We start from the raw sequence: 22,747 nt of genomic DNA, 5'->3' as shown, positions 1-22,747 counted from the left end.
GATAAAAGGGGGGTCCCAAAACGCGTTTTCCCCATGCATTTTTCCATAGGACCTTTAGAACGAGCTACAGCCCGAACGGCTGAACAGAATTACTCGAAATTTGGCAGAGAGGTAGTCCCTAGGTCAAGGAAGTGCCTTTTGTAGGTTTGGTGTAAATCTGTTCAGTAGATTCTGAGAAAATAGCCTTTAAATCAATATATATATCTGAGCCCGCTTACGGTACGCTTACGGTACGCTTACCGTAAGCGTACGGTGGCGTGCGCGAGCGCGATTCTGATTGGCTCTTAGATCTTAGTAAACATTCGAATCGGCCGAAACCAGGAAGCGGCGGCCGCCATTTTGTGTATTTCACTCAGAAAAAAAAGAGTGAAAACAAGAAAAGGGGGCAATGAGGAGAGTTACAGACCCCCTTACATTTGTGAGGGGGTCAAAGAAGGACTGTAAAGTACAAAGAAAACATTTCTTGATTTTAAAAAAAATCACGGGGTACGCGTACGGTAAGCTTACGGTAAGCGTACGGTAGAAAAAAAAAAAAAAAAAAAATGAAAATCAGATTTAAGTGTTTAGATATTAGGGGGCTCTAAAAAGAGCCGTTGTGTTTATGAAATGATTTTTTAGTGGTACCTACAAGTAAGTACCGATGCAGAGTCTAAGTTTCAAGAGGAAGACTCTGTTCCCTTCATCAATGAAGTGCACACCATCTCCTCTATAAATGTCTTGCATGTCATAACGCAAGTTGTTGTGGTAAATGGCACCCATACCATAGTCACGGAGGAAAGCAGAAACAGATTTGTTGACGTGCTTTCTTGCTTTGTCATCGCACTGCGTGCCCACCGTGCGTGCACGGCACTAACTGCGTAAAGTGGGCACGCGGTGCGCGAAGCGCACCGCGTGCTCACTGTGCGCGCACGGTGCGCGAAGCGCACCGTGCGAGCACGGAACGAACTGCGTTAAGTGGGCGCGCACGCCACGAATGGCGTAAAGTAACTTAGCATTTAAAAAACCGTACAAATTCACTGAAAAAACCATAGGTTTCACACACGTTATAGTTAGGAATTAGCATTTAAAAAACCTTGCAAATTCACTGAAAAAACCATAGGTTTCACACATGTTATAGTTAGCGGAAATTTTACTGATAAAAAACCAATGAAATTCCCCCGTTATAGTTAGTGCAGGCAACTATAACTCACGCGACCGCAATCTTCTGCTGATGACATATGTGTCTTTATGAAAAAAAAATATTTGTAATATATGTATAGCTAAAAATGTATGGAAGAAGACATGGGCAAATAAGTGTCTAAATACAGTATTAGCATCAGCAGAGGATTGCGGTCGCGTGAGTTATAGTTGCCTGCACTAACTATAACGGGGGAATTTCATTGGTTTTTTATCAGTAAAATTTCCGCTAACTATAACATGTGTGAAACCTATGGTTTTTTCAGTGAATTATATATATATATATATATGATGTGTCTAGATGTTAGAAGCTATCTCCGAGTGTGAAATGCAAACATCACAATATCTTGTTCTATTCTTAGCCTTGAAAAAAGTGTATAGATTGTGGCAGGAAAGGCTGTCTAAAAACAAGCAATATATACAGCAGTTTCTCAAAAATAAAACATGTAAAAATATTATAGCTAAAAGGAAGTCTGCTAAAAGTAAAACTAAAAAAGAGAACTGACCTAACGGCTAGGGCGCTCGACCTCGGACCAGGGGAACTGGGTTCCAGTCTCGGTAATGACGCTGAACATCCTGTGATTCTGGGCAAATCACTTAATCTCCCCGTGCCTAACAACAACAAAAAAATGTGTGTCTTCATGTAACGTAACTGGTGCTATGTAAAGCGCTCTGATACCTGATTGGATTCGGGTCAAGTTCGCGCTATATAAAACTCTGCAAAAAAAAAAAAAAGTGCTTGTGCTCTCTCGCCTAAACATGGTCATATAAGCTCGTAGTGAATTGGCATATTTAATTTACTAATACTCTAGTAAAGTGCTACTACATGACCCAGGGCCTGTACATTAAATGATACTAGGGGGCCTGTAGCACTGATTTTGCCACCCACTTAAGTAGCCCTTCAAGCATCTCTCAGGCCTGCCGTTGCAGGGCCTGTGTGTGCAGTTTTTGACTGCCATTTAAACTTTTGCCAGGCCCAAACCTTCCTTTTTAATTCATATAAGTCACCCCTAGGGTAAGCCCTGGACAGCCCAGAGGGCAAGGTGGAAGGTATTTAAAACATAGGGTATGCCCTTTTAAGTTTTACATGGCCTGGTAGTGTAATTCTGAAAATGCCACTTGTAGAAAGTTGACATTTTCTTTCCTTAGCATTTAGAGCCCGAAGCCTGTCTCTGGTCACATGACTGGGTATAGCTGACAGTTGAGCTTTGTGTATTCCTACTAGAGGGCCACACAGAATAGGGAGCTTAGGTGTGCCTGGATGGGCCATTACTGGCAGATCGGAGGGAGGAGCTAGCCACAGCCCCACTTGCACCTGAATAGGCATTGTCCTGCCTCCTAAAAAATGTCTGCATTCCTCCTGTAGTTAGTATGGAGCCAGTGCAAGTAAGGCAGGATGCCTCAGGACTTCAAATGGAAAAGTCTCGAAGTTTCTCTTCCACTTCAAAGGCACAACTGGATATAAATACTAGACCTCAGACACCAACTCTTCAGTACACTTCGGGACCTGGGGATACTCTGCCAAGAAGAAGGACTGCAGTGCTGCCGAAGGACTGCCACTCTACTGGACTGCACTCTGCTGGACTCCTACTTTGCTGGTCTCACCTACTGCCTCTGCCCTCTTGCCTGGGTGAGAAGGACTGTACCTTTATCTCTTAAACCTAGGACCCAGATTGACTACCAGGGCTAGTTGGGTGGTCTCCTGATCTGAAGCCTCAGGGACATAACAGACTTTTAACAACCTTGCATCTGCACCTGCCTTCTGTGAGCCTACCTTGCCAAGTAGTGCCACTCCAGTCCTGCACCCTTGGATGTGTGCTTAAGGTCTTGCAAGCATCTGTGGATCCAGTGAAGCCAATGCAACTTCTTTGCTGTGTGGTACAACCCGGAGCAGAACTGATGCATCTCCGGTGCTGCATGGATTGGACCCATATCATAGACTCGCATTGCCACCGCTGCCTGCATCGCCTTCAGGAATACAGTTGAACAATGCATTCCCAGCACAGGCCCTTACATCCCTCATCGACAGCACCTTCAATGACAAAGTCAGACTCTGCATTGTAGCTTCGCAGCTCCTCGGACCAGATGCATACCCGACTCCAGACTTCACATCGCAAGCCCTCGTTGTCGGTATCTTCAACGACAACACAGCATAACCTCGCACGGCAGCCTTGACGCATCTCAGAACCAACGCATTCCTTCTGTTGAGCGACTCTTCTGAGGCTCAGACAATCGCAATGCTCCGTCAATGAGCATTGAAGGTACTTTATTCAGCGAGCCTAACTGGGTCCCTGTACCTGGCTTGAGCTCTATCGCAGTCAGTCTGAACACGTGACTTTGTCCCAGTCCGACACGACCAGATATCCACAGTCTGCGCTTTTTATCTTATGACACTATCTCTATTAAAAATTCTTTTTATGTGGTATTTTCTCTGTGTTACTGTTGAAAGTGATGCGCAAATGCTTTACATATAGCATTTAAGTTAAGCCTGACAGTTCTGTACCAAGCTACCTGGGGGTTGAGCACAGGTTAAGTTGGGGTTTGCTCGTTCCTTACCCTGACAAGGATTGTGGTTGCTGCTTGACCCGGACTCATACCCCAGTCAACCAACAGCCCAATTTCCTACACTGGTGTTCAGTAGTAAGAACTAGACTTGTGTTTGTGCAGTGCCATGCAGTGATTTGGTGTACACTACCATTTAATATCTAAGACCAATTGGAGTTTAAATTCTCCCTGATTGGCCTTTTTGATTTTTCAAAATTCTCTCTCTGTTTGTTGCACCTGAACCCACCTCTGCAACCATGGAGTTTGAGCTGGCAAATATGGAGTCCTACACTATGGCCCAGCTCAAGGAATTCTGTAAAGAAAGGGGACTTCCAACCAAGATCACCACAAAGAAGGTGGATTTAAAAAGGCAGTGATGGCCTGGGTGCAAGTCCATAAGTCACTTACTATAGCAACTGAAGAAGATGAGGAATTGTACAGGTAAGGAGAGGATTTGGATCTCTGTCCTAGGGGCAACAGCCTGCTGAAAGGGACGACTTGAACTGTGCTTTGAAGCTCCATGCCAGGGACAGGAGTAGTGTCTCTTCCTGCGGCGTTCCCCAGAGGAGCTGGTAGAAAGGAGGGAAGACTTGTTGGTATTGCCTGAATGGGTCTGTATGACCACAAGATCCATGGTTGGCTGGGAGGGGAGCCATGGGCATCTAAAGTCTGGAACAATGACCCAAACAGCTGCCAAGAAGGAGAGGGGCAAGAAGCACTGGAATTCAGCTCCTGACTATCCCATGGACCTGAGGAGGAAGCTCAGAGCCAACCAGGGAGAATATTGCCACCCTGGGTGATGTATGTGAGCTTGCTGGTTATCAAGCTGGGAGTGGGTCCACCAGGATGTAATTCTGCAAAGTACTGACAGAGTGTCCCACCCTAGAGGGCTTGAGGTGACAAGCTGAGGCCCAAGCAGCAGGCAACACCTCGGGAAATCACCTGCTCTATTGGGAGAATGCCTTCCTATATAGCAAGCCTAAGGCTCCTGAATCCGGGGCAGCCTATGAGCATGTGCCCCCCTAGTGTTGCAGGACGTTCCTACTGGGTTTGATGCAGGACATCTGAGGCAAGACAAAACCTACACCAGGCATGATGCCCACTTCTATTGGACCTGGATGACTACTGCCTCGGATGCATTCTGTGTGTCTGTCCAGCCTTTCTGACCAGTGGGAAGTCAAGGAAAAAGCCCAAGGCTGGTATTCCCATTGAGAGGGAGTCATTGACAATATTGGACCCTTGGACTCCAAGACAGCTTTAGGCAACAGGTTCCTCCTGGTCTTGGTGGACCATGCCACTCACTACTCAGAGGCCATTGCTTTGAGGTCGGTGACTGAACCTGCAGTGGCCAGGGTCCTGAAGGTGATTTCTTACCTGTGTGGGGCTCCCCAAAGTGTTAGTGTCTGACAGAAGCACTAACTTAATGCCAGCCTATATGAAGTCAATGCGAGATGATTGTGAGGTAACTTATAAGTTCTCCATAGCCTAACACCCCCAAACAAATGGTCTTGTGTAGAGATTCAAGGGGACTCCTCAATCGCAGTTTTGCAGCTCCTTAGAAGTGACTCATAACCTCGACGATGCAATGCCTCCCAGACCCCTAACTTTGCATCGCAAGCCCTCGTTAGCATGGTCCCCAACGATGATGCAACAGAATCTCTCACCACAACCTTGCCACATCTCAGAACCAACACATCTCATCGACTGAGTGACGTATCTTTCGTGTGGATCCTCGAAATGCACCGATCACCAGGATTGAAGGTACTTTGTTCAGCTGGCCTAAATAGTCCTTGTAGCTGGTCCGTGCTCTTTCATAGTCAGCCTGAACTGGTGACTTTCTCTCGCTCCAGTGCGACCAGATGTCCACATTTGGCGCTTTGTGCCTTTTTCCTCTCTCTTTATTAAATGGTTTAGAATTTATTATCTCGGATCTACTGTTTGGATTTTTGTCATTTTGGTCTTTTTTTATTTACTAAATTCTGATCTATGTTTCTAACCTGGTGTGGGATCCTGTTTGTGTTGTGTGTTCACTGTGTTCTGTTTTAAGTGTTGCACAAACACTTTACAAATTGACTCTAAGTTAAGCCTGACTGCTCTGTGCCAAGCTATAATGGGATTTGAGCCAGGTTAATTTGGGGTTTGCTTGTGCCTTACACTGACAGGGTTTGTGGTTGCTGATTGACTAGGACTCACATCCCAGTGTCAACCAACAACCCAATTCCTTACACTTGTTAATAAATCCACACCTCTTTCAGTTAATTTACATGGAAAACTGCATTAATACCAAGAAAGGGTTACTTGACAAATCCCTTTATACTAATCATTATGCAAGGCATTTGAACAGGTTATATTTTTGTTCTTCTCGTACTGTTATTAGGTCACCCATTTCTTCGTAATTCTACTAGTATTATTAAGAGATTTTTTTTTAAAACACAATTAGTTTCTGCTATCTATTATGAGGCTGCCTTGAAAGTTAAGTGATGTTTGACAAGAGGAAGACTCATAAAGGGCAGCACACAGCTTTCATTCTGCATCAGAGCTCTTTTCTGGAAAAAAATATTGCTTAATAAAAGACATGCTGGCAGGCTGCAAGCTTTTACTAGGAATCAGTATTTAGTTCTTTTTACAGTAGTCATTAAGTTGTCTGTAAACACATTCCAAGACAAGATATTGTCTTTGTAATTGATTTGTTTTTTAAAGTTTAGTACTCACAGCTTGTTACAGAAGACTATGAGAAGTAAATGGCAACACTGCAAAGAAAAGGCTGCCTCAATTATTATACATGAAATTAAAGGCATTCAAATTTAAAAGGACTGTTTTTTGGTGAATCCAACACGTATTTTGAAAGCTATCTCCTGCCTTATTTCTTTGCTAATAAACAACACATTCCTTACTTATTTTTATCCCACATTTGTTTGTGTGCGTAAATGCATTTGCAAATCATGTTCATTCTCTAGATATGTTTCACTGTGCATTCCGGCAATCTCACTATGTAGGGACTGTAGCACTCCATTCTGGTTTTTACATGTGCTACTCATTAGGTGAAGGTGAAGGTAAAAATGCTGGTTTCTACATGTGCTACTCATTAGGTGAAGCAGTAGTGGTTGGCATCCATGAAACAGAATAAGGTGACCTCTTAACTGGCCATTATACAGGGTGGAGCAATGGCGGTGCTATGAGGGTGGTCTCTTAGTGAGTCCCTGAGGACCTCAAATGTTCCCCGGATGCTCATTTCTGTCTGATTGTCCAGTCGCGTGGTGGATTGAAATGTTAAGTGAATTGTTTATTCAGCCCTTTTCAGCACTTGCTTCAAGTGAGAAATTTACATATGTAATCCCTCACCACCAAGAAATTACCATTTACTGTGTGCAGGCAAGCATCGATCTCCTTGGTGTGATCACCAACTCAGACCTTGATGATACCTGCTTTAAAGCATCCTTAGAAAGTAGTCTTCTACATACATCTGCAAAAAATCAAGCTTTGTATTCTTTTCTAGTAGCATTTTTCAATGGGTGATTTTTGGGATTTCCAAGGCTCTCTTAGTTTCTTGAATCTGGGCCCCTTGTGAGCTGGAGGACAGCCTTTTGATAGAATGGGTTTGATACTAAAGTATTGTACTGTAGTGTAGCATTTCCATAGTGCTGAATACGGACGGGGTGCTGGAGTGATTACCCACACATTGAAATCATGCTACATCATGCAGGGTGCGTGACTTGAAGAGCTTTGTCTTTGTTTTGAGCCTATGTGAGAAGCAGTGTTGTGTGAGTATCTATGGAGGTGCTCTTATTGTGTTTTGGGATGCAGCAGTTAGTGATGTGATGGATGAGGAACACCAGAAATAGACGCACAGTTTACGGGTAATTGTTCTTTATTGGTAGAGTTGTACATTTTGCTCTCTCATTGCTCACCCTATAATTACTGATGACCTGCACTTAAAATGTTGATTGCTGAGATAGAGGGAGGCAGTGGTTAGATTTGTGTTACAATGTTACAAATCAGGTATGTTGAATTTCCAAGGGTTTCAGGCAATTATTTGGTGTAGGTACTTCTGCTTCTTTTATTTAGGTGTATGACAGCAGAATGGCTGCTGTTTTGTTTGCTCCTAGGCATAGTTGGATCAATAATTGTGCTTTACTCTTAAATCCCTGACTTTTAACACGTGTGATTCCTCTTTACCCTTTCGCTGCTAGGCTTCTCCTCCTACCCCCACCCCCCTCGTGCCAAGTCTTTTTTGGCTGTTTAGGATAGTTCATGCTTATTCCTCCATAACCTTTTGTCCACATAAGCTATCCACGCCGAATTTGCATCCTTTTTTCCAACATCCTGACGATTCTAAAAGTACCCAGAGTTTGTGGATTCCCTTGGAGTGGACCGAGAAAATAGCCAAAATATAGCTACATTTTAAGTTTTTGGGGGAAAATAGGAAATTAGTGCTCTGGAAAAAGTGTCTGTTTTTTTTATAAAAATGGCATAAATGAACGGTTTTATGTGCTAAAGTCATCATGTTCCCAGCTTTCAGAAACTTGCATAGCTGAATAAAAAACCTAAATGTTTACCAGAGTTTTGGCATTTTTTAAAGAGGCAGCCCATTTTTCCTATTTTTGTGTTTTCAACCTACTTCCAGTTTGTGGTGGAAAATAGTGCGAAACCCATAGGTGATCCAGGAAAGACATAAACTTCTGAAAAGTAGACTGAATTCCAAATTCAGCAAGTGTTGATATGTGTAGATCCCTCAAGGTTTTCTCAAAGAAAAATGACTGTTGAAATAAAGATATATTGCAAATGAGTTGGAAAAAGCAGACATTTCTGACAATGTTTTCATCTATAACTTTTTATCAAGATGGCTGATTTACAAAAACAATGTACCATAACATTCACTAGACCCTTTTAGTTGTGGGCATATATAGGGTTTGTAAGTTCTCCAAAAACCCGATGTACCCAGAACCAACAACTGAGCTGCACCGTACAATGTTTTTTCATTGTGTACAGACCACTTCATATGGTGAAATATGTAGAGTGAAAAATAGGTATCAATGTAGCCTATGTATTTCCAAAATAGGCACAAGATATGTTGTTTAGGGCCAATGGTTATTTGTACATCTCTGAATTTGCGAGTACCTGTACAAGCATATGATTTTAAAGATATTTTTTAAAATGTCTTCTTTCTTACTCACTGGCTTTTATTTGGAAGGCACAAATGCAGCGAAATCCAATTGGTAATACTGAATATCATACTATTCTATGGTCTTGCATGTCTTCTGATAAAAATGGTACATCACTTGTGAGGGTAGGCCTAGTGCCCGCAGCAGGAAAGCCCCAAAATACAATGTGGAGACCTCAACATTTCCTGTCACAAAAATGATCTAATTTGGCAATGGGGGGGTTACAGTATTTTTTTGGCCAGGGATGAAAAGCCACCCAGAGAAACCTACCAAACTCAGACATTTCTGAAAACTAGATACCATGGGGAGTTCAGGGTGGTATGCTTTGTGTGGGTCCCACAAAGTTTTATTACCCACAGTGCCCTGCAAACCTCAAACTTTGCCTAAAATCGAACATTTCTTTGCATTTCTCTGATGTAAACTTGCAGAATCAGCAGAAATCCAAGAAATTCATACCATTTGCTCACTTGTCCCAATAAAAATGCCACCACACTAGTGCGGCTGGGCGTAGCGCATGCAACAGGCAAGCATCAAACCTAGGTCAATGGGAGTCTTCCAGAGCAACTCTTATTGACCCTAATTTTATTTGTGTCTGTCAAGAGTCCATGCCACCCTGGATTCCCCTGGGTGTCTAGTTTTCAGAAATGTCTGGGTTTGGCAGGTTTCCCCGGGTAGCAGCTGACCCGAGCCCAAGAAGTGCAGACATTCAGCATGGAAGTAGGACGATATTGGGAGTTGGTCCAACTCTGCTATCCATATGTATAACCCAAAATAATAAAAAAATAAAAAAATGTCCTTGTTTAAAAAAAAGATGGGGATGCTTTAGTCTCCCGGGGGCAGGGAGATTGTTGGGATCATATTAGAGGTGGAGGCTAGGCCCGATGTGTGTGTGTGGGGGGGGGGGGCAGGCCAACCTCACACCATGTAACAAGGAACAAAACTCCCTGGTGTGTAGTGGACTTTCTGCCCCTTCCTCTGGGGCAAATCGGGATTGAAGACCTCTCATCTGCCATGGGGGCACAAAGACTATTGCAGGTCATTTGAGGGGTGTGGTTAGGCCCAATGCATAGACGAATCACTGATCCACATTTGTCTACTAAAACATAATTCCTGATGTCTAGTAGACTTTCTGCCCACCCAGGGCAGATTGGAGGAAAAACCTGCAATATGCCCTAGGGTGAAGTAAGACATTTGGGCCTGGGGGCAGGAGGGGGCATTAGCCAATTGTCAAGGGGGCCTCCCCCCTCCTAATATAAACCCTGGTGGTCGAGTGGACTTTCTGCCCCCGCTGGGACAGATTGAAGGAAAACATCTCCTATCTGCCCCTGACGGAGGCAGAAATACTTCTGGGGTCACTTGAGTGGGAAGGAGCTGGTCCCAATGCCTGGAAGGGCCGCCTCCACCCATTTACCCATAAAAATTCCAGGTGTCTAGTGGGATTTCTGTTAGGAGGTAAACACCTTGCCCCCTGGGTAGGGAAGCATAAAAAATTCTGAGCCTGGGGGGGAGGGGGAGAGCACTAGCCCATTGCCGGAGGGGGGGGGTGCTCCACCCCTCCAAATATAATCACTGATGGTCTACTGGGTTTCTTCCGGCAACCAGGGGCATATTGGAGAAAAGTATCCCGATTTGCCCCCAACGGGCAGAAAGGCTGCTGGGAGTTATATGGGTGGGTGGGAGCTCGACCTGATGCCTGAGAGGGCCACCCCCCCTGATTCTACCTTTAAAAACCACTCCCTAGCGGAGTAGCTTAATCTTGGCCCCATCCGTCCACGTTGCAAATACATGACACAAATGTGCTCTTAAGCACATGTTTTCTGTGTGCCCAACAATATTAACCCCTTCGCTGCGGCGCGAATTCTGCCGCAGCGCTGGGGGGTTTGGGGTGAGCGCGGCGCCGCCATGCTCATGACGGAACCACGCCGTCATGAGTCACGGGCGAGCTGTGCTCATGACGGCGTGGTTCCGTCATGACTCCACCCACTTGCGCTGATCGCCCGCACAGGCGGGGAAACAGCGCCGCGTGGGCGGAGCGGCCACCAACGGCCGCAGCATGTCAGAACCACTCCGTCATGAGCAAACGGCGCCTGTGGCTCATGACGGAGTGGTTCCGTCAGGAGCATGCAAGGGGTTAATGTAAATTGTTGCTTTTGACATCATAATTCAAGTGCATTCACTGTAGAATTAGATAATTCTAGCATACGCTGTGTGTCTTAACCTTATTCAATGATATGCTCTTTGGAGACTCGAAGAATAAACCATCATCACCTATTAACTGTGTTTAGGATATTTTCCTGTGGACTTTGAGAGGTTTAGACCTACACGCTTTCCCTTTTGTTCTGTGTTGAGTGTGGCTTAGGCTAATACTAATTTCCCTGTCCCAAAAATAACCTTGACCGAGCTCCTGAGATGCTTACACCTTCCCTTACTTCTCGTACTTCCCCAAATGTTTCCTAATTTTCTCCATTTCCCTTATTTTTGAGGTTCCAAAACCAACCTCCTTAGTTAAGATGTAACTTAGATGATTTGAAACTTCACTCATGTATAGAAGAGAGAACCAGAAACTCTTCGCTGAGCCCCAAATGTAGCTGCTAATCTTTTGTAATGCTTTGACTCAACTACTTGTTTGCCTTATACTGGTGCGCCTACACTTCTTTGGGAGCTTGAGTTTCCCGGTTGTTATTCTGCACCTTTATAGCATTGTTCTGAAATGTGTCTATCTTAACTTGATTGCTGGCTTGTCATAAACATTCTTAACTATACTCACTGATTCCTGGTCCATATTGTGTAGCTGTTGCAAAGTCATCCTAGTGCCCTGTGCACCCCCATTATTTTGCTGACTGGTACTGGTGGTAACTGACTCCGACCGTCCCTGGGCTCTGCCTAACCAGGCCCTGGGACAGTGCAATGCTGAAAACACACTTAGAATACAGTGAAATATCTACATACACAAGGTTACACTATGGGTTAGGGTACCCCTATGATTGGCATGACCTCCCCTATAAGGCCCCAGTACATAATAGGTCAGGGTGATTAAAATTACCTTTAGGTGCCTAGTATATAATACGGCATGACAGTTTAGAGGCCAGCCGCTCTTTCTGCACCTGCATGTGTGCACTGTTGAAGCCTGAGGTCAGTTTAAAAGCAGCCCTGTGTTGAAGGACTTCTTTTAACAAATAAATTGTGCCAAAACTCGACTTTGGTGTTTGGGGCACTTAAAAATTAATAAACTACAATATTTTGGCATATTAGGTACCCCCAAGGTCTCCCTTAGGTGTCACAGGGCTCAGGGGTCAGGTACGTATAAGGAAGACCCTTACCCTTATAAAAGAGGATTTCATGCCTGGGTTAGAGTGAAATTGCACATTTCACTTCCCACGTTGTAGTAAAGTGCTTCCCAAAATCGACTTTTTTGCTAGAAGCACTGTGGAGTGAAATTTGCAATATATTTGCATATTGAGAAGCCCCAAAGTCTCCCCTATGTGTTCCTGGAGGGTGATCCTGTAGATATAAGCAGGGTCCTTATAAAATCATTTTAATAAGCCCTGGTGCTGGAGTAATTGGACATTTTCTTTACCCCATTATAGATTCTAAGCCACATAGGTGAACATGGCAATCAGTTATTATTTAATAACTAACGCTAGGCTTTGCAGAAAATATAATTCAAGGATTTAGTAGAATGGTATTGATAAATCCAACAATATGTTGTTGTTGAATTTATCATGAAATGTACAGAAAAGAAGTTATAAGTTATAAAAATCTTTTTTTTTTAAATCATAGCTTCAATTCCCTTTCTCGTTTTGGTGTCATTTTAAAGATAAAAATATTTTCTATGTTTGAAAAATTGGTGTTAGATTTTAATTGTGTGATGTGTCTTTATTATTTACTGAATTGGTGTTTTTAAATGCTTTAAATACCTATCTCTGAAGTTAAACCTGTCTGGTCGCAGCCAAGCTACCAAGGTTTGAGCATGGGATTTATTTTCTAAGACCTATTTTGAGCCCTAGACTGTGTTAGTGGCCTTCGTGCCAGTGGTAGATATATATCTACCACTACTAATAAACCACTTTTCAACAGTAGCCAAATGTGTTACTAAGTAAAGTGAAATTGATTGATTTAATGCTAACTCCCTTAACCTCTCAGGCGGCAAAGAAAAGGCCAATCGGAGGACATATGGTAGTGGGTTGGGCCAGATGACTCCACTACTGGTGTCTTGTGGGCTTTCTGCCCCTGGAGGCAGATTGGAGGTAAAAAACTACCATCTGCCCCCGGGGAGGCAGAAAGACGTTTGTGCCTGGGGGTCGGGGGGGGGGGGGAAGGGGGAACACTAGCGCATTGATGGGGGGATGCTTCTGCCGCCATATATAGCCCCTGGTGGTATAGTGAGCTTTATACCACCCACTGGGAGCAGACTGGACAAAAACACATCCAATCTGTCTCCAACAGGGGGAAGAAAGATTGATGGGGGTGTATGGTTATTTGGGGGAGGTCATGCCCAATGCCTGGGAGTGCAGCCCCACCCATTTTGCATTACAAAACACTCCTGAATTCCAGTGAGCTTTCTGCCTCCCCAGCACATGAGGACTGGTGAGGAGAAAGGCATGGAGCCGTCCCCAGCACCAAAGCAATTAAAGTCCTGAAATGTCAGACCTCACAAATGTTAAATGCCCATGTGCTTTTCACTCATCATAAATAACCGGGTCACTTATCTAAACCAATACCCACACAAACAAACTATATCTTAATATATATTTATTTAAACAATACTTGTAAAAGAGCAACTATTGTATTCTTCAGGGATAATAATGGGTAAATCTTGATTTTATTTTTATTTTATACGCCACCACTGACTGCATGCATCAATCTAATTCTACTATTTGTGGCAAGACAGCAACTATCTAAGTGTTAGAGTGCCAGAATGTCTATGACCCTATCAATTAGAGGAAAACAGCTTAGGGCCCAGGGTCTGACTACCCGCATCTCCCATACTGTGCAGTCCAAGGGCAACCAAACTTTATACCTCGGCTTCACAGCCTGCACCTCGGTAATTATATATGTCAATAACCCACATCCCTTGTCCCTGAGTATCACACTTCCTGGAGTTCTCTAGCATTCTAGCCCCTGGCTTTCATGCTGCTAGTGTATCTCTTATTCCCCCCCCCCCTTCTGCCAGCAGACAGCCTGAGTCCAAAGACATTACATCACTTTCACCTCTCAGTCACTTGCAGCACAGTGGGGCTCCCACTTGATGTCCTTCTTTAGTGCACCCACCAGCTTGGCTTAGTCTGAGACCCTATGCATCTCTCTAGTGCTCTTAGGTGTTGGATCTTGTGGTTTTAAAAACCACAAGTCCCCTCAATAAAGACACACCAGGTACATACACATCAACTGTGAGAAATTCTGTCTGGCTAGGTAAAATCCCGAGTGTATTCACTTCCTGGACTTTTAGGATTTGATTTCTGCTGCAGTCTGAGGTCTGCTGAACTGGCTTCAGTCCCTCTGTACCCTATTTAAAATTAAGCACTTTTCATTTTTAGTGCAGCCCTTGCTGTTGCAAACATGTTATTACAGGAGGTCCGAATATTACACTCGAAAAAGCATAACAAGTTATAGCAAATGTGTTTAGAGAAGGGAATATGATTCAGAATGTGTTAGTCGTGAATAAAGTTTCAGCGAATTACTCGGTTACAAACCAAGATGACAGCTACCCACAGTATGCTGCCACATACAAGAAAAACCCTAAATAAAATCCTTTGCATAGCATGTCATATCTTAATAGCAGTTCTGACTGAAACAAACAATTCTATTTAAGTTTGTTATTTTAGATTATCCATTCCAAATATCTTCTCTCAAGTTGTGATGTATTTCTTCTGAGGCGGTACAGCCCGTTGATGTGAATGGACACAGTTTGGAACTGAGAAGCTCCGTCTGTTACAGAAGCTTCTGGTGGATGAAGGGCAGGAATGGGCGTAGTTCCCATGGAATTAACTGCTTAGCAATGTATGGATGGTGACTGTGAGGAGAGGGCTATTCCTCAGAGAAGGCACTAGTAACAGGGAAGTGAGGAATGAATTTGATCTTTGTGGGATGAATTGTGGGTTCATATGGAGATCTTTCCCTAATGGTCCTTTATGCAAAAGACACTGTTGAATCTGAATAGTTCATAAGAAACCTTCACAACACAAAACTTAGATCAGTTTACTGCAAAATGATCTATGGGAAATATGTGAGTGTTATCTAGTGGTTACTTATCAAAAAGCATGGGCATATATTTTCATTAAATGATTCAGTACACAACATTTTAGATGTCTTATTCTTGAAGATGTAAAGAACAGGCAGGAAGATACCTGTGAAGAAAATATTTAGGGATTGCTTATAGATTCCCACTTCAATTATTTTGCTTGGAAGTGCTTGGAATATACCTGCTATCAGTCTGCCTCCTGAAGTAGGCCACAAGGACTATAGAGGCATGTGCTGACTGTGAAAATGTTGTTTGCTTGTTAAGGGCTTTGGCTCCTGACGTTGCAGCTTCGGGAAGGTCATTTCAATCAAGTTTAAAATCCTTGCGAACTTGAACGCAAGATGACACCGCTCAGTATTTACATTCAATAGAATGGTCCTGAGAGGGATGGGTTCCAGTGTAGGAGATACTTGCAGTTTTTTCCTCAAGTAGAGCCCCCGTATCCTTCATGGGCAATCCAGTTCTTGCGCTGCAGCGACTAAAGAACAACACAGCTTACCGAAAGGAAATCTTTCCTGGGACTCTCCTCCAGTAAAAGCAAAAATTATTCTAATTTCGAATAACCCAAAAATATTGCATTTGCGCCTTACCGATTTAGTTGGTTTAACTGTTAATGTAGGAAATTTATATTGTGTAGAGTTGTAAGTGAAATCTAAGGTAATAAACCAATTATATAGCCTCATGTGCTTTCAGAAGGATAGTGCAATTGATGTTGAAAATTACATTGTAGCTGCAGGAGTAAATAACACTCGGGTGCCTTTTGATCATGGCATCCGGGTTCGAGCAAGGAACTAGCAGCTCAAGATTTGGCATATGAATTCCCTGCAGATTATTCAAGGGCTTACATAAACACTGGACGAGAGGATTTTGGAAAAGATTAGAGAATGGAAGGGTTTCATGGGTTATGAACGAGGTCCTCCTGCTGCTTCTTCCTCTTATCCCAGGTTACCCGAAGCAGCCCTGGCAAATTTTGTCAGATCATCCCCTGTACGGTGCATAGCGAGTGCAGTGAGTGATCGAGTCTGACCACTACAAAGGGTTGATTTTGGAGGCTCTACCACCAAGACAATTGCGAAAAAATGGTGCATTCTACAACATATTTGTCATTATATACTCAATTCTATTAGCTTTTAAAGCACAGTAGATAATGAACTTACTATGCACCAGGATATGCCAATCATTGTTGGGGGCTCTTCAATGATTCCTTCACTATCACCCTCCAACTGTGCCTCTCATCTTTCCACAGCCCTTCCCTAAGATGTACTTCATTTGTTTTATAGCAGTTCTTAAAACAATGTAGGGTGTCAGAGCACTTCACATTACGCACACATACAGAGACTGAATGTATAACGTTACAACGCAAACATTTACAACGCATGCCTTTACAACTCAGTTTTTACATCGTAACATCCATTACAACACAATATTTTACATCGAATGCCATTACAACGCATTTTTAGAAACTAAATTAACAATGCATTCCATTACATCGCATTATACCATTACAACGCATACCATTGCAATGCATACCATGACATTACATTTAAGGTAAGTGTTGGATAGTGTAAGGGTAAAAAGTACTATTCTAACTCCAATGGGTGCAGCAGTAAGGTAAGTGTTGGATAGTGTAGGGGTACTATGCTTTGTAATGGTATGCATTCTAGTGACATGCGATGTAATGTCTACGTTGTAGTGACATGAGTTGTAGTGACGTGCGATGTAATGGCTACATTGTAATGACATGAGATGTAAAGGATGTTGCGTTGTAATGACTGCGTTGTAAATGTAGTGCGATGTAATGACTGCTTTGTAAAGGTTGTTTCCCACAGAGACTATGTGTGTAAACCAGTGTATACAAATTGTTACACAAGGCAAAGAGGACTACAAGGTGTATGATTCACATGTCATCCATACTGGTAGACATTTTTTAAGAGTGCATGGTCTGGAGAAGCACAAACTAGGGATGCAGACCATAAAACAGTGGTTAGCGTTTAATTTAATAATAAGAAAGTATTTCTAGCCAAACAAACCTTTTAAGCAATATCAGTATAAAGGTATGAAAGACTGGGAAAAAAACGTAACTTTCGACCCTGTACCATGCAGCTTGCATGCAGCCCTTTCATGGCAGTTCATATCTCACTGTGCTAGATTACAATTGTAACTTAAGAACTGCGCAGTAACAATAGAATCTCTGTGACAAAAGCAGCAACTTACTGAGCTATGCACGTAAAATATTGTTCTTTGATATACATGGTACACTTTCATAGCAGCACGCATATTAACCCTCCGGGCTAAATTAGATGTGTCAAAACTGCCACTACAATTCTCCTATCTCTCTCCAGTGGGTAAAATAATCACCAGAGTTATCTTGACACTTTCATTGTTGCCCGAAAACTGCTGAGTATACAAGGAACTTTGCAGTGCTTTTAAAACTGCTGCACTGCTCCAAAAGTGACCTCCACAAACAAAACTAGTCTCACCCAACCTTCCCGCCTCCCGGGGAAACGCCTAATGCCCGGTAGGGCCAGTCCGGCCTTGCTCATACCTAAATATCGTAGCTTTAATGATTATGTGTCAGTCAACATTGAACAATGGTTACCATTATTAACCCGTTCGACGCGCATGACGGAACGGTTCCGTCATGCACGTCGGTTGGGCTGTGCTTATGACGGAACCGTTCCGTCATGGCCCCGCCCGCGCACGGAACATTCAGCGTGGCGCGGAAATCCGCGCCGCGCTGAAGGGGTTAAGATAGGATCAACTCTTTGGACTACTAGTAAATCACAATAAATATTTCAACTTTCACAACCATGTGTGGTATGCATTTGTACATCACTGTCTAAAAAGGCTAAAACTGTTAGTGTTGCCAGTTCTTTCAATTATGGAAGACCAGAGTTAGCGTGACCAGCAAGTATCTTAAAACCGTACAATAAAAAGTACACGAAAAGACCTTTTCTTACATTAAAAAATGCTCCTTTTGCCAGCACCATAATTAAAGATACTAAACCCTGAACTTAACTTTGATTTATTTATAAAAGAATGGATGTGTGAGTGCTTATAAAAAAGTACACAGGCCGGGATGCGGAAGTAAATGGCATGGGATTTTCAGACAAGCACTACAGTCTTACTTTGCCGATAACTGCCTTTAAACCACCCAAGGAACAAGCAAACCTGCATCTGTGATAGTGAGCGAGAATAAACTATCAGAGACTCTGGCGCTGGTTGGCACTACTGCGGCACTGGCAGGCGCAGAGTAACTTCTCAGCAGTCGTTGCTTTGCGGCAGCAAACGCAGGTAATATCTCTTAATCACACATGCTGAAAGCGTTTGATAATTACAGCGCCTTCTGCTTGGCCCTAGCCAGGCAACACAATCAGACAACATTTGGCACCTGGGCCAGTTGCACATTGTGTAGATTGTTATCGCTGCAGTTTGCATGCCACACACAGCCTCCCCTGGAAGCAGTCAGCGTCAAGTCATGAAAAGCAGTAAAGATAACGAGTTTCCAAAGCGCTGAAATATCTCTGCCCGGAGAATGTGTCCTGTTATATCTCCGAGAAACATGACTAGAGCATAAAGGCGTAATGCGTTTTATGCAGCTTTGGAAACGTAAAGGTAGTAAAACATTTCCAAATGGCTTCATTTTAGCGGATTCGTGCTGGTAATGTAGTGGGTGAATCTAATGGTGCAATACACAGAGATTCAGCCGGAGCATTCCAAATATGGAACCCCAGAGGAGGATTCTGGGAAGGGGGGGTGCAGGTATGGCATTAAGCTTAGAGGGCTAATGCTTAGTTGGCTGGCTGAGTTAAAGGCTCTTGCGTGAATTACCTTTGGTGTATGGTTGCCTTACTGAATGTGAATGGTTTCCTTCTTCTTAGCATCCTACATGTTTTATAGGGTTGTGGATTCCACGCAGGGTCGGACTGGGAGAGAAAATAGGAATGGGAACCAAATTAAAAGTGGCCCCAGTTAGCAAATCAGAGAGCTTAACAAGCATTTGCAATGCAATAGGACTCGCATTTACGCGAGACCTATTGCATTGGAAAGGGGAGTGCAGGCGGAAGAGAAGGCACGAACGGGAGTGAGGGGGGAGAATGCATGGACTGTCGGGGGGAGTCACGGGAAGAAGATAGTGCTCAAAGTAAAGGGGCCAGTAGCCATGGAAGGATACAAATGACGACATGGTAGTCATGAGCCTAAAACCTAGCGAAAGGCAGCATTTAGTAACTAAGCCAATAAAAAAGATGGGCGGAGCTTCCATGAAGCTTCCATGCTATACTGAATACTGCATGCCTTGCAAAGCGAGCGGCGCATGTGCTGCCATGCTAGGCTCGACCTAAAAAATGGCCCGCATTTGCAAATCAGGGCAATACTAAACTTGCAAAGGCAAGCTGTATAGGTGTTTTGCAAGGTATGGAAGGCTGCACATATTTGTGCTTCCTGCAGGTAATGTTTGTGGTAATATCAAAGAAAACAACAGTAAAATCTGGTCCACTAGGTCATAAAATCGACCCACAATCAGCCAAAAAAGCAGTGTATACTCTGACTTGTCAAATCAGCCTCTACTTCCACATAAATGACCACTCACCTGAACGTCTACAGTGCCCATATAAATGACCCTTCTACAGAGCTTGTGTAAAGGTTGTGCATGAGGAGTCCTGCCAAGATTGCTTAGATACCACTGGTATTTGTAATTTTTGGGAGCCGGGAATGGCACAGGACTACACATTTAATTCCAAGGCTCCCTTGATGAACTGGGCATTACTGCAGGATTTGGGAGTAATGCATCAGATTGCTGTGGTAATTACCCATTCTTGGGCCCATTTCAGCCCAGAAATATCACCAGCTTTTAGCAGTGTTGTTTTAAGGATTTTCTGGGTCCTGGGCAAAACATATTTTAGGGGCCCCCTGTACCTAACAACTTTCAATTTTATTACCCATTTTCTACTAATTGAAGCGTGCATGATGGCAAACTTCCAAGAACAGGCTTCACACCAAAGCAGTTGAAATTTGTCTTTCCAGGGACCCCAAAAATCAATAAGATGCCACTGGGGCCAGGCATAGAGAAACAGACTCAGAGGTAGAGGTAGGCAGAGACGAGAGAGGTTGAGATATGGAAATAAACAGAGGTGAGAAAAAGTTTACTTTCCCAGGGGCCTCTTGAAACGTGGGGGCCCTGGGCAATTGCCCACTTTGTCCATGCCTTCAAACATCTCTGGCTTTTAGATGGTGAAAAGTCTATGAAGGGATTCCAGGGATGCAGCACTGAATGCCTTGTCATTTCCGTTCAGCCAGACACTCTTCTTGTCCAAATGAGTAATTACACTAACTTTACATTGAGGCCATTGGAAAGCTGCCTTTAACTTTTTGGCAAAAACTACATTTTGAGTGTTGATACATCGAAAGTCAATCCCAAGAGAAACAAATCGATTTTACATTAAGATAATGAATTATGTTGCAAGATACTTTATTTAAGTTTGTCATGTGAATGTTAGCCTTTTGCATCTTTTCTTGGCCATTCACAGAATTAGATTTGATTAATATATGCATACATTTAATCTAAAGAGTAATCTATTTTGTGACTACCTTACTGACACAGCAAGTACCTTACCTGGCGTCTGTTCCGTAGTGATCACTGTTGTGGTAATTATGGTCGAAGTGGTTGTGTCCTGGTTATCTTCGCGCATAGAATAATTTGAGTCTCGTTCACCGGTATTAATTACATTGCCATCCGATTTTAGAGGAACATTTATGTCAGGCAAAGTTTGTCTAATAGTGTCTGGTATGTCCTGGAAAGTAGGGGCATTTGATGGTTGAGGTGTGAAAGGGGAAAGCTGAAAAGGTGCCTGAGTTATTGGTTTACTGTATCCTTTACTGCTTAACCATGCGGGCTGATCAGGCAGTTCTTGCCTTTGCTCACCAGATTCATTCAAAACATCTCCCATCTCTTCAGGGTCTTCAGTAAAAGTTGGTGAACTGAAACGTAGCAGAGTTGGAAAAGGGGAGGCTTTAGGGTGGATTGTTGATATCGTTTTGGGTCGTAGTAGTTTTCTTGCTGTGTTCACTTGCCGTAAGGAGGGTGGCTGTTTATTTGCACTTCTCAATTCCACAGCAGTAGGAACCAGTGTGGGGATCTGTGAAACCTCCAAATGGGCTTCGGGTGGATTTTTTTCAGTCTCAAATTCTAAAAAGTCTTCTTTCAACTGGGAAAGATCTTGAGTTGTTGTGTCCATATGTTCTGTCTCTATTTTGTCAAGCCTACTGTTTGTGAGTTCATCGGAAAGCAACTCATATGGAATTGAAGGGGTTGGATCTTCATCTGTAATATCTGAAAAAAACAAAAAAAATCTATCAATTGACAAATTATAATATTTATGGAATGTCAGCCTCCCTATCCCCATTTAATTCTCATTTATTGCTTTGATGTTTTAGCGCTGATCTCGATCATGCATGCACCAAAGGTTTCACCTATAATTTGTGGGCGTGGTGTACCTCTAGAAGTTTACACTCCAAAAGACACTTCAATAGCAAACCCATGAGTGGGTGGAGTAGAGACAGTGTTAAACCTTGATTTCATGAGGCAATATGTCCCAGAGACAAGGTACAAATCAGTACATCAAAATACCGTTAAGTAAGAAAGGACCGAGTTAGTAAGTGAGTTCTATAGCTCAATTAGAACATTTTAAAAGATTTATTACAAACATTCAAAGGGTTCAATACAGAAATTGTAAAGTTCAGATGCATAAAGTCTTTGCCATGAAGGGTGATACTGAATAATAGGGAAACTAAAAAACAGTCTTAGTCCCATTAAGCATCAACGTCAATAAGAAATCAGAGAACATCTACCGTGGCATCGCAAAGTCACCTGGCTCACATCCAGATTTGAGGATTTATATAGGAAATCTTCTCATTGAATAGAATGGAAAGTGCAGATTCATCATGCTGTGAGCAAAGGAAACACATTTCCAACAAACCAGCACACAGATTTATGGAGTGTTTTACATCCTTACCCCCTAAGAACTATTTCACTAAGTGAATACTGATTCAGCCTCCTCTATGCTAACGTCACCCACAGATATCAGAACAAACCTGTTACAAAATGACAGCGAACCATTGAAGATGAATGCAATACTGTAGGAAGCTGGCTCTTTATGTGATATATCAATAAGTTGATATACCTTGTAAAGAGTCCATGGGTTCCCTTATTAGAAGTGGACAGGGGCTTGCTATGTAATCTCAAGGTGCTCTACTAGGGGGGGGGGAGTGTGGTCGAGCAGCCTTAGGCTTAACACAGTGAAGTGCCAGATATTTGCAAATACACTCAATGATTATTAAATGACAACATGACTCAAAAAGGATCTCAGCACCAATTTATAAAAATAGTAACTATCTTCATATATGTTTAGGCATCAGAGAAAAATCATTCAGCTATGTGTGTTTTTAAATATAGATACTTTTCAGTTTAAAAAGTGGACACTGCAGTTTTTGAGTTCTGCAATGTCATCCTATGGAAGGAATAACAGGTTCTGCAAGCAGGTGCAGTACATTGACTTACAGGACCAATCTCCAGGAGTTAAGGTGAGTGGTGGGCAAGGTCCAAGGCAGCACTAACAGTACATTA

General features: G+C 43.0%; 1 protein-coding gene across 2 annotated transcripts in view; it reads right to left on the bottom strand.

Annotated features, from left to right (window-relative positions):
* SEZ6L (seizure related 6 homolog like) overlaps nucleotides 1–22,747 on the bottom strand; it is a 1,319,356-nt gene that overhangs the window by 846,928 nt on the left and 449,681 nt on the right. For both annotated transcript variants that reach the window (XM_085633531.1, XM_085633532.1), the window contains exon 2: nucleotides 20,738–21,454. In XM_085633531.1, coding sequence (XP_085489657.1) covers nucleotides 20,738–21,454 — 717 coding nt within the window. The remainder of the gene's footprint in view (nucleotides 1–20,737; nucleotides 21,455–22,747) is intronic.

This window comes from Triturus cristatus, chromosome 11 (assembly GCF_964204655.1).
Source record: "Triturus cristatus chromosome 11, aTriCri1.1, whole genome shotgun sequence".
In the NCBI taxonomy this organism is placed as follows: Eukaryota; Metazoa; Chordata; class Amphibia; order Caudata; family Salamandridae; genus Triturus; species Triturus cristatus.
The sequence above is the reverse complement of the archived record's forward strand: the minus strand, read 5'-3'. Positions and strand labels throughout refer to the sequence as shown.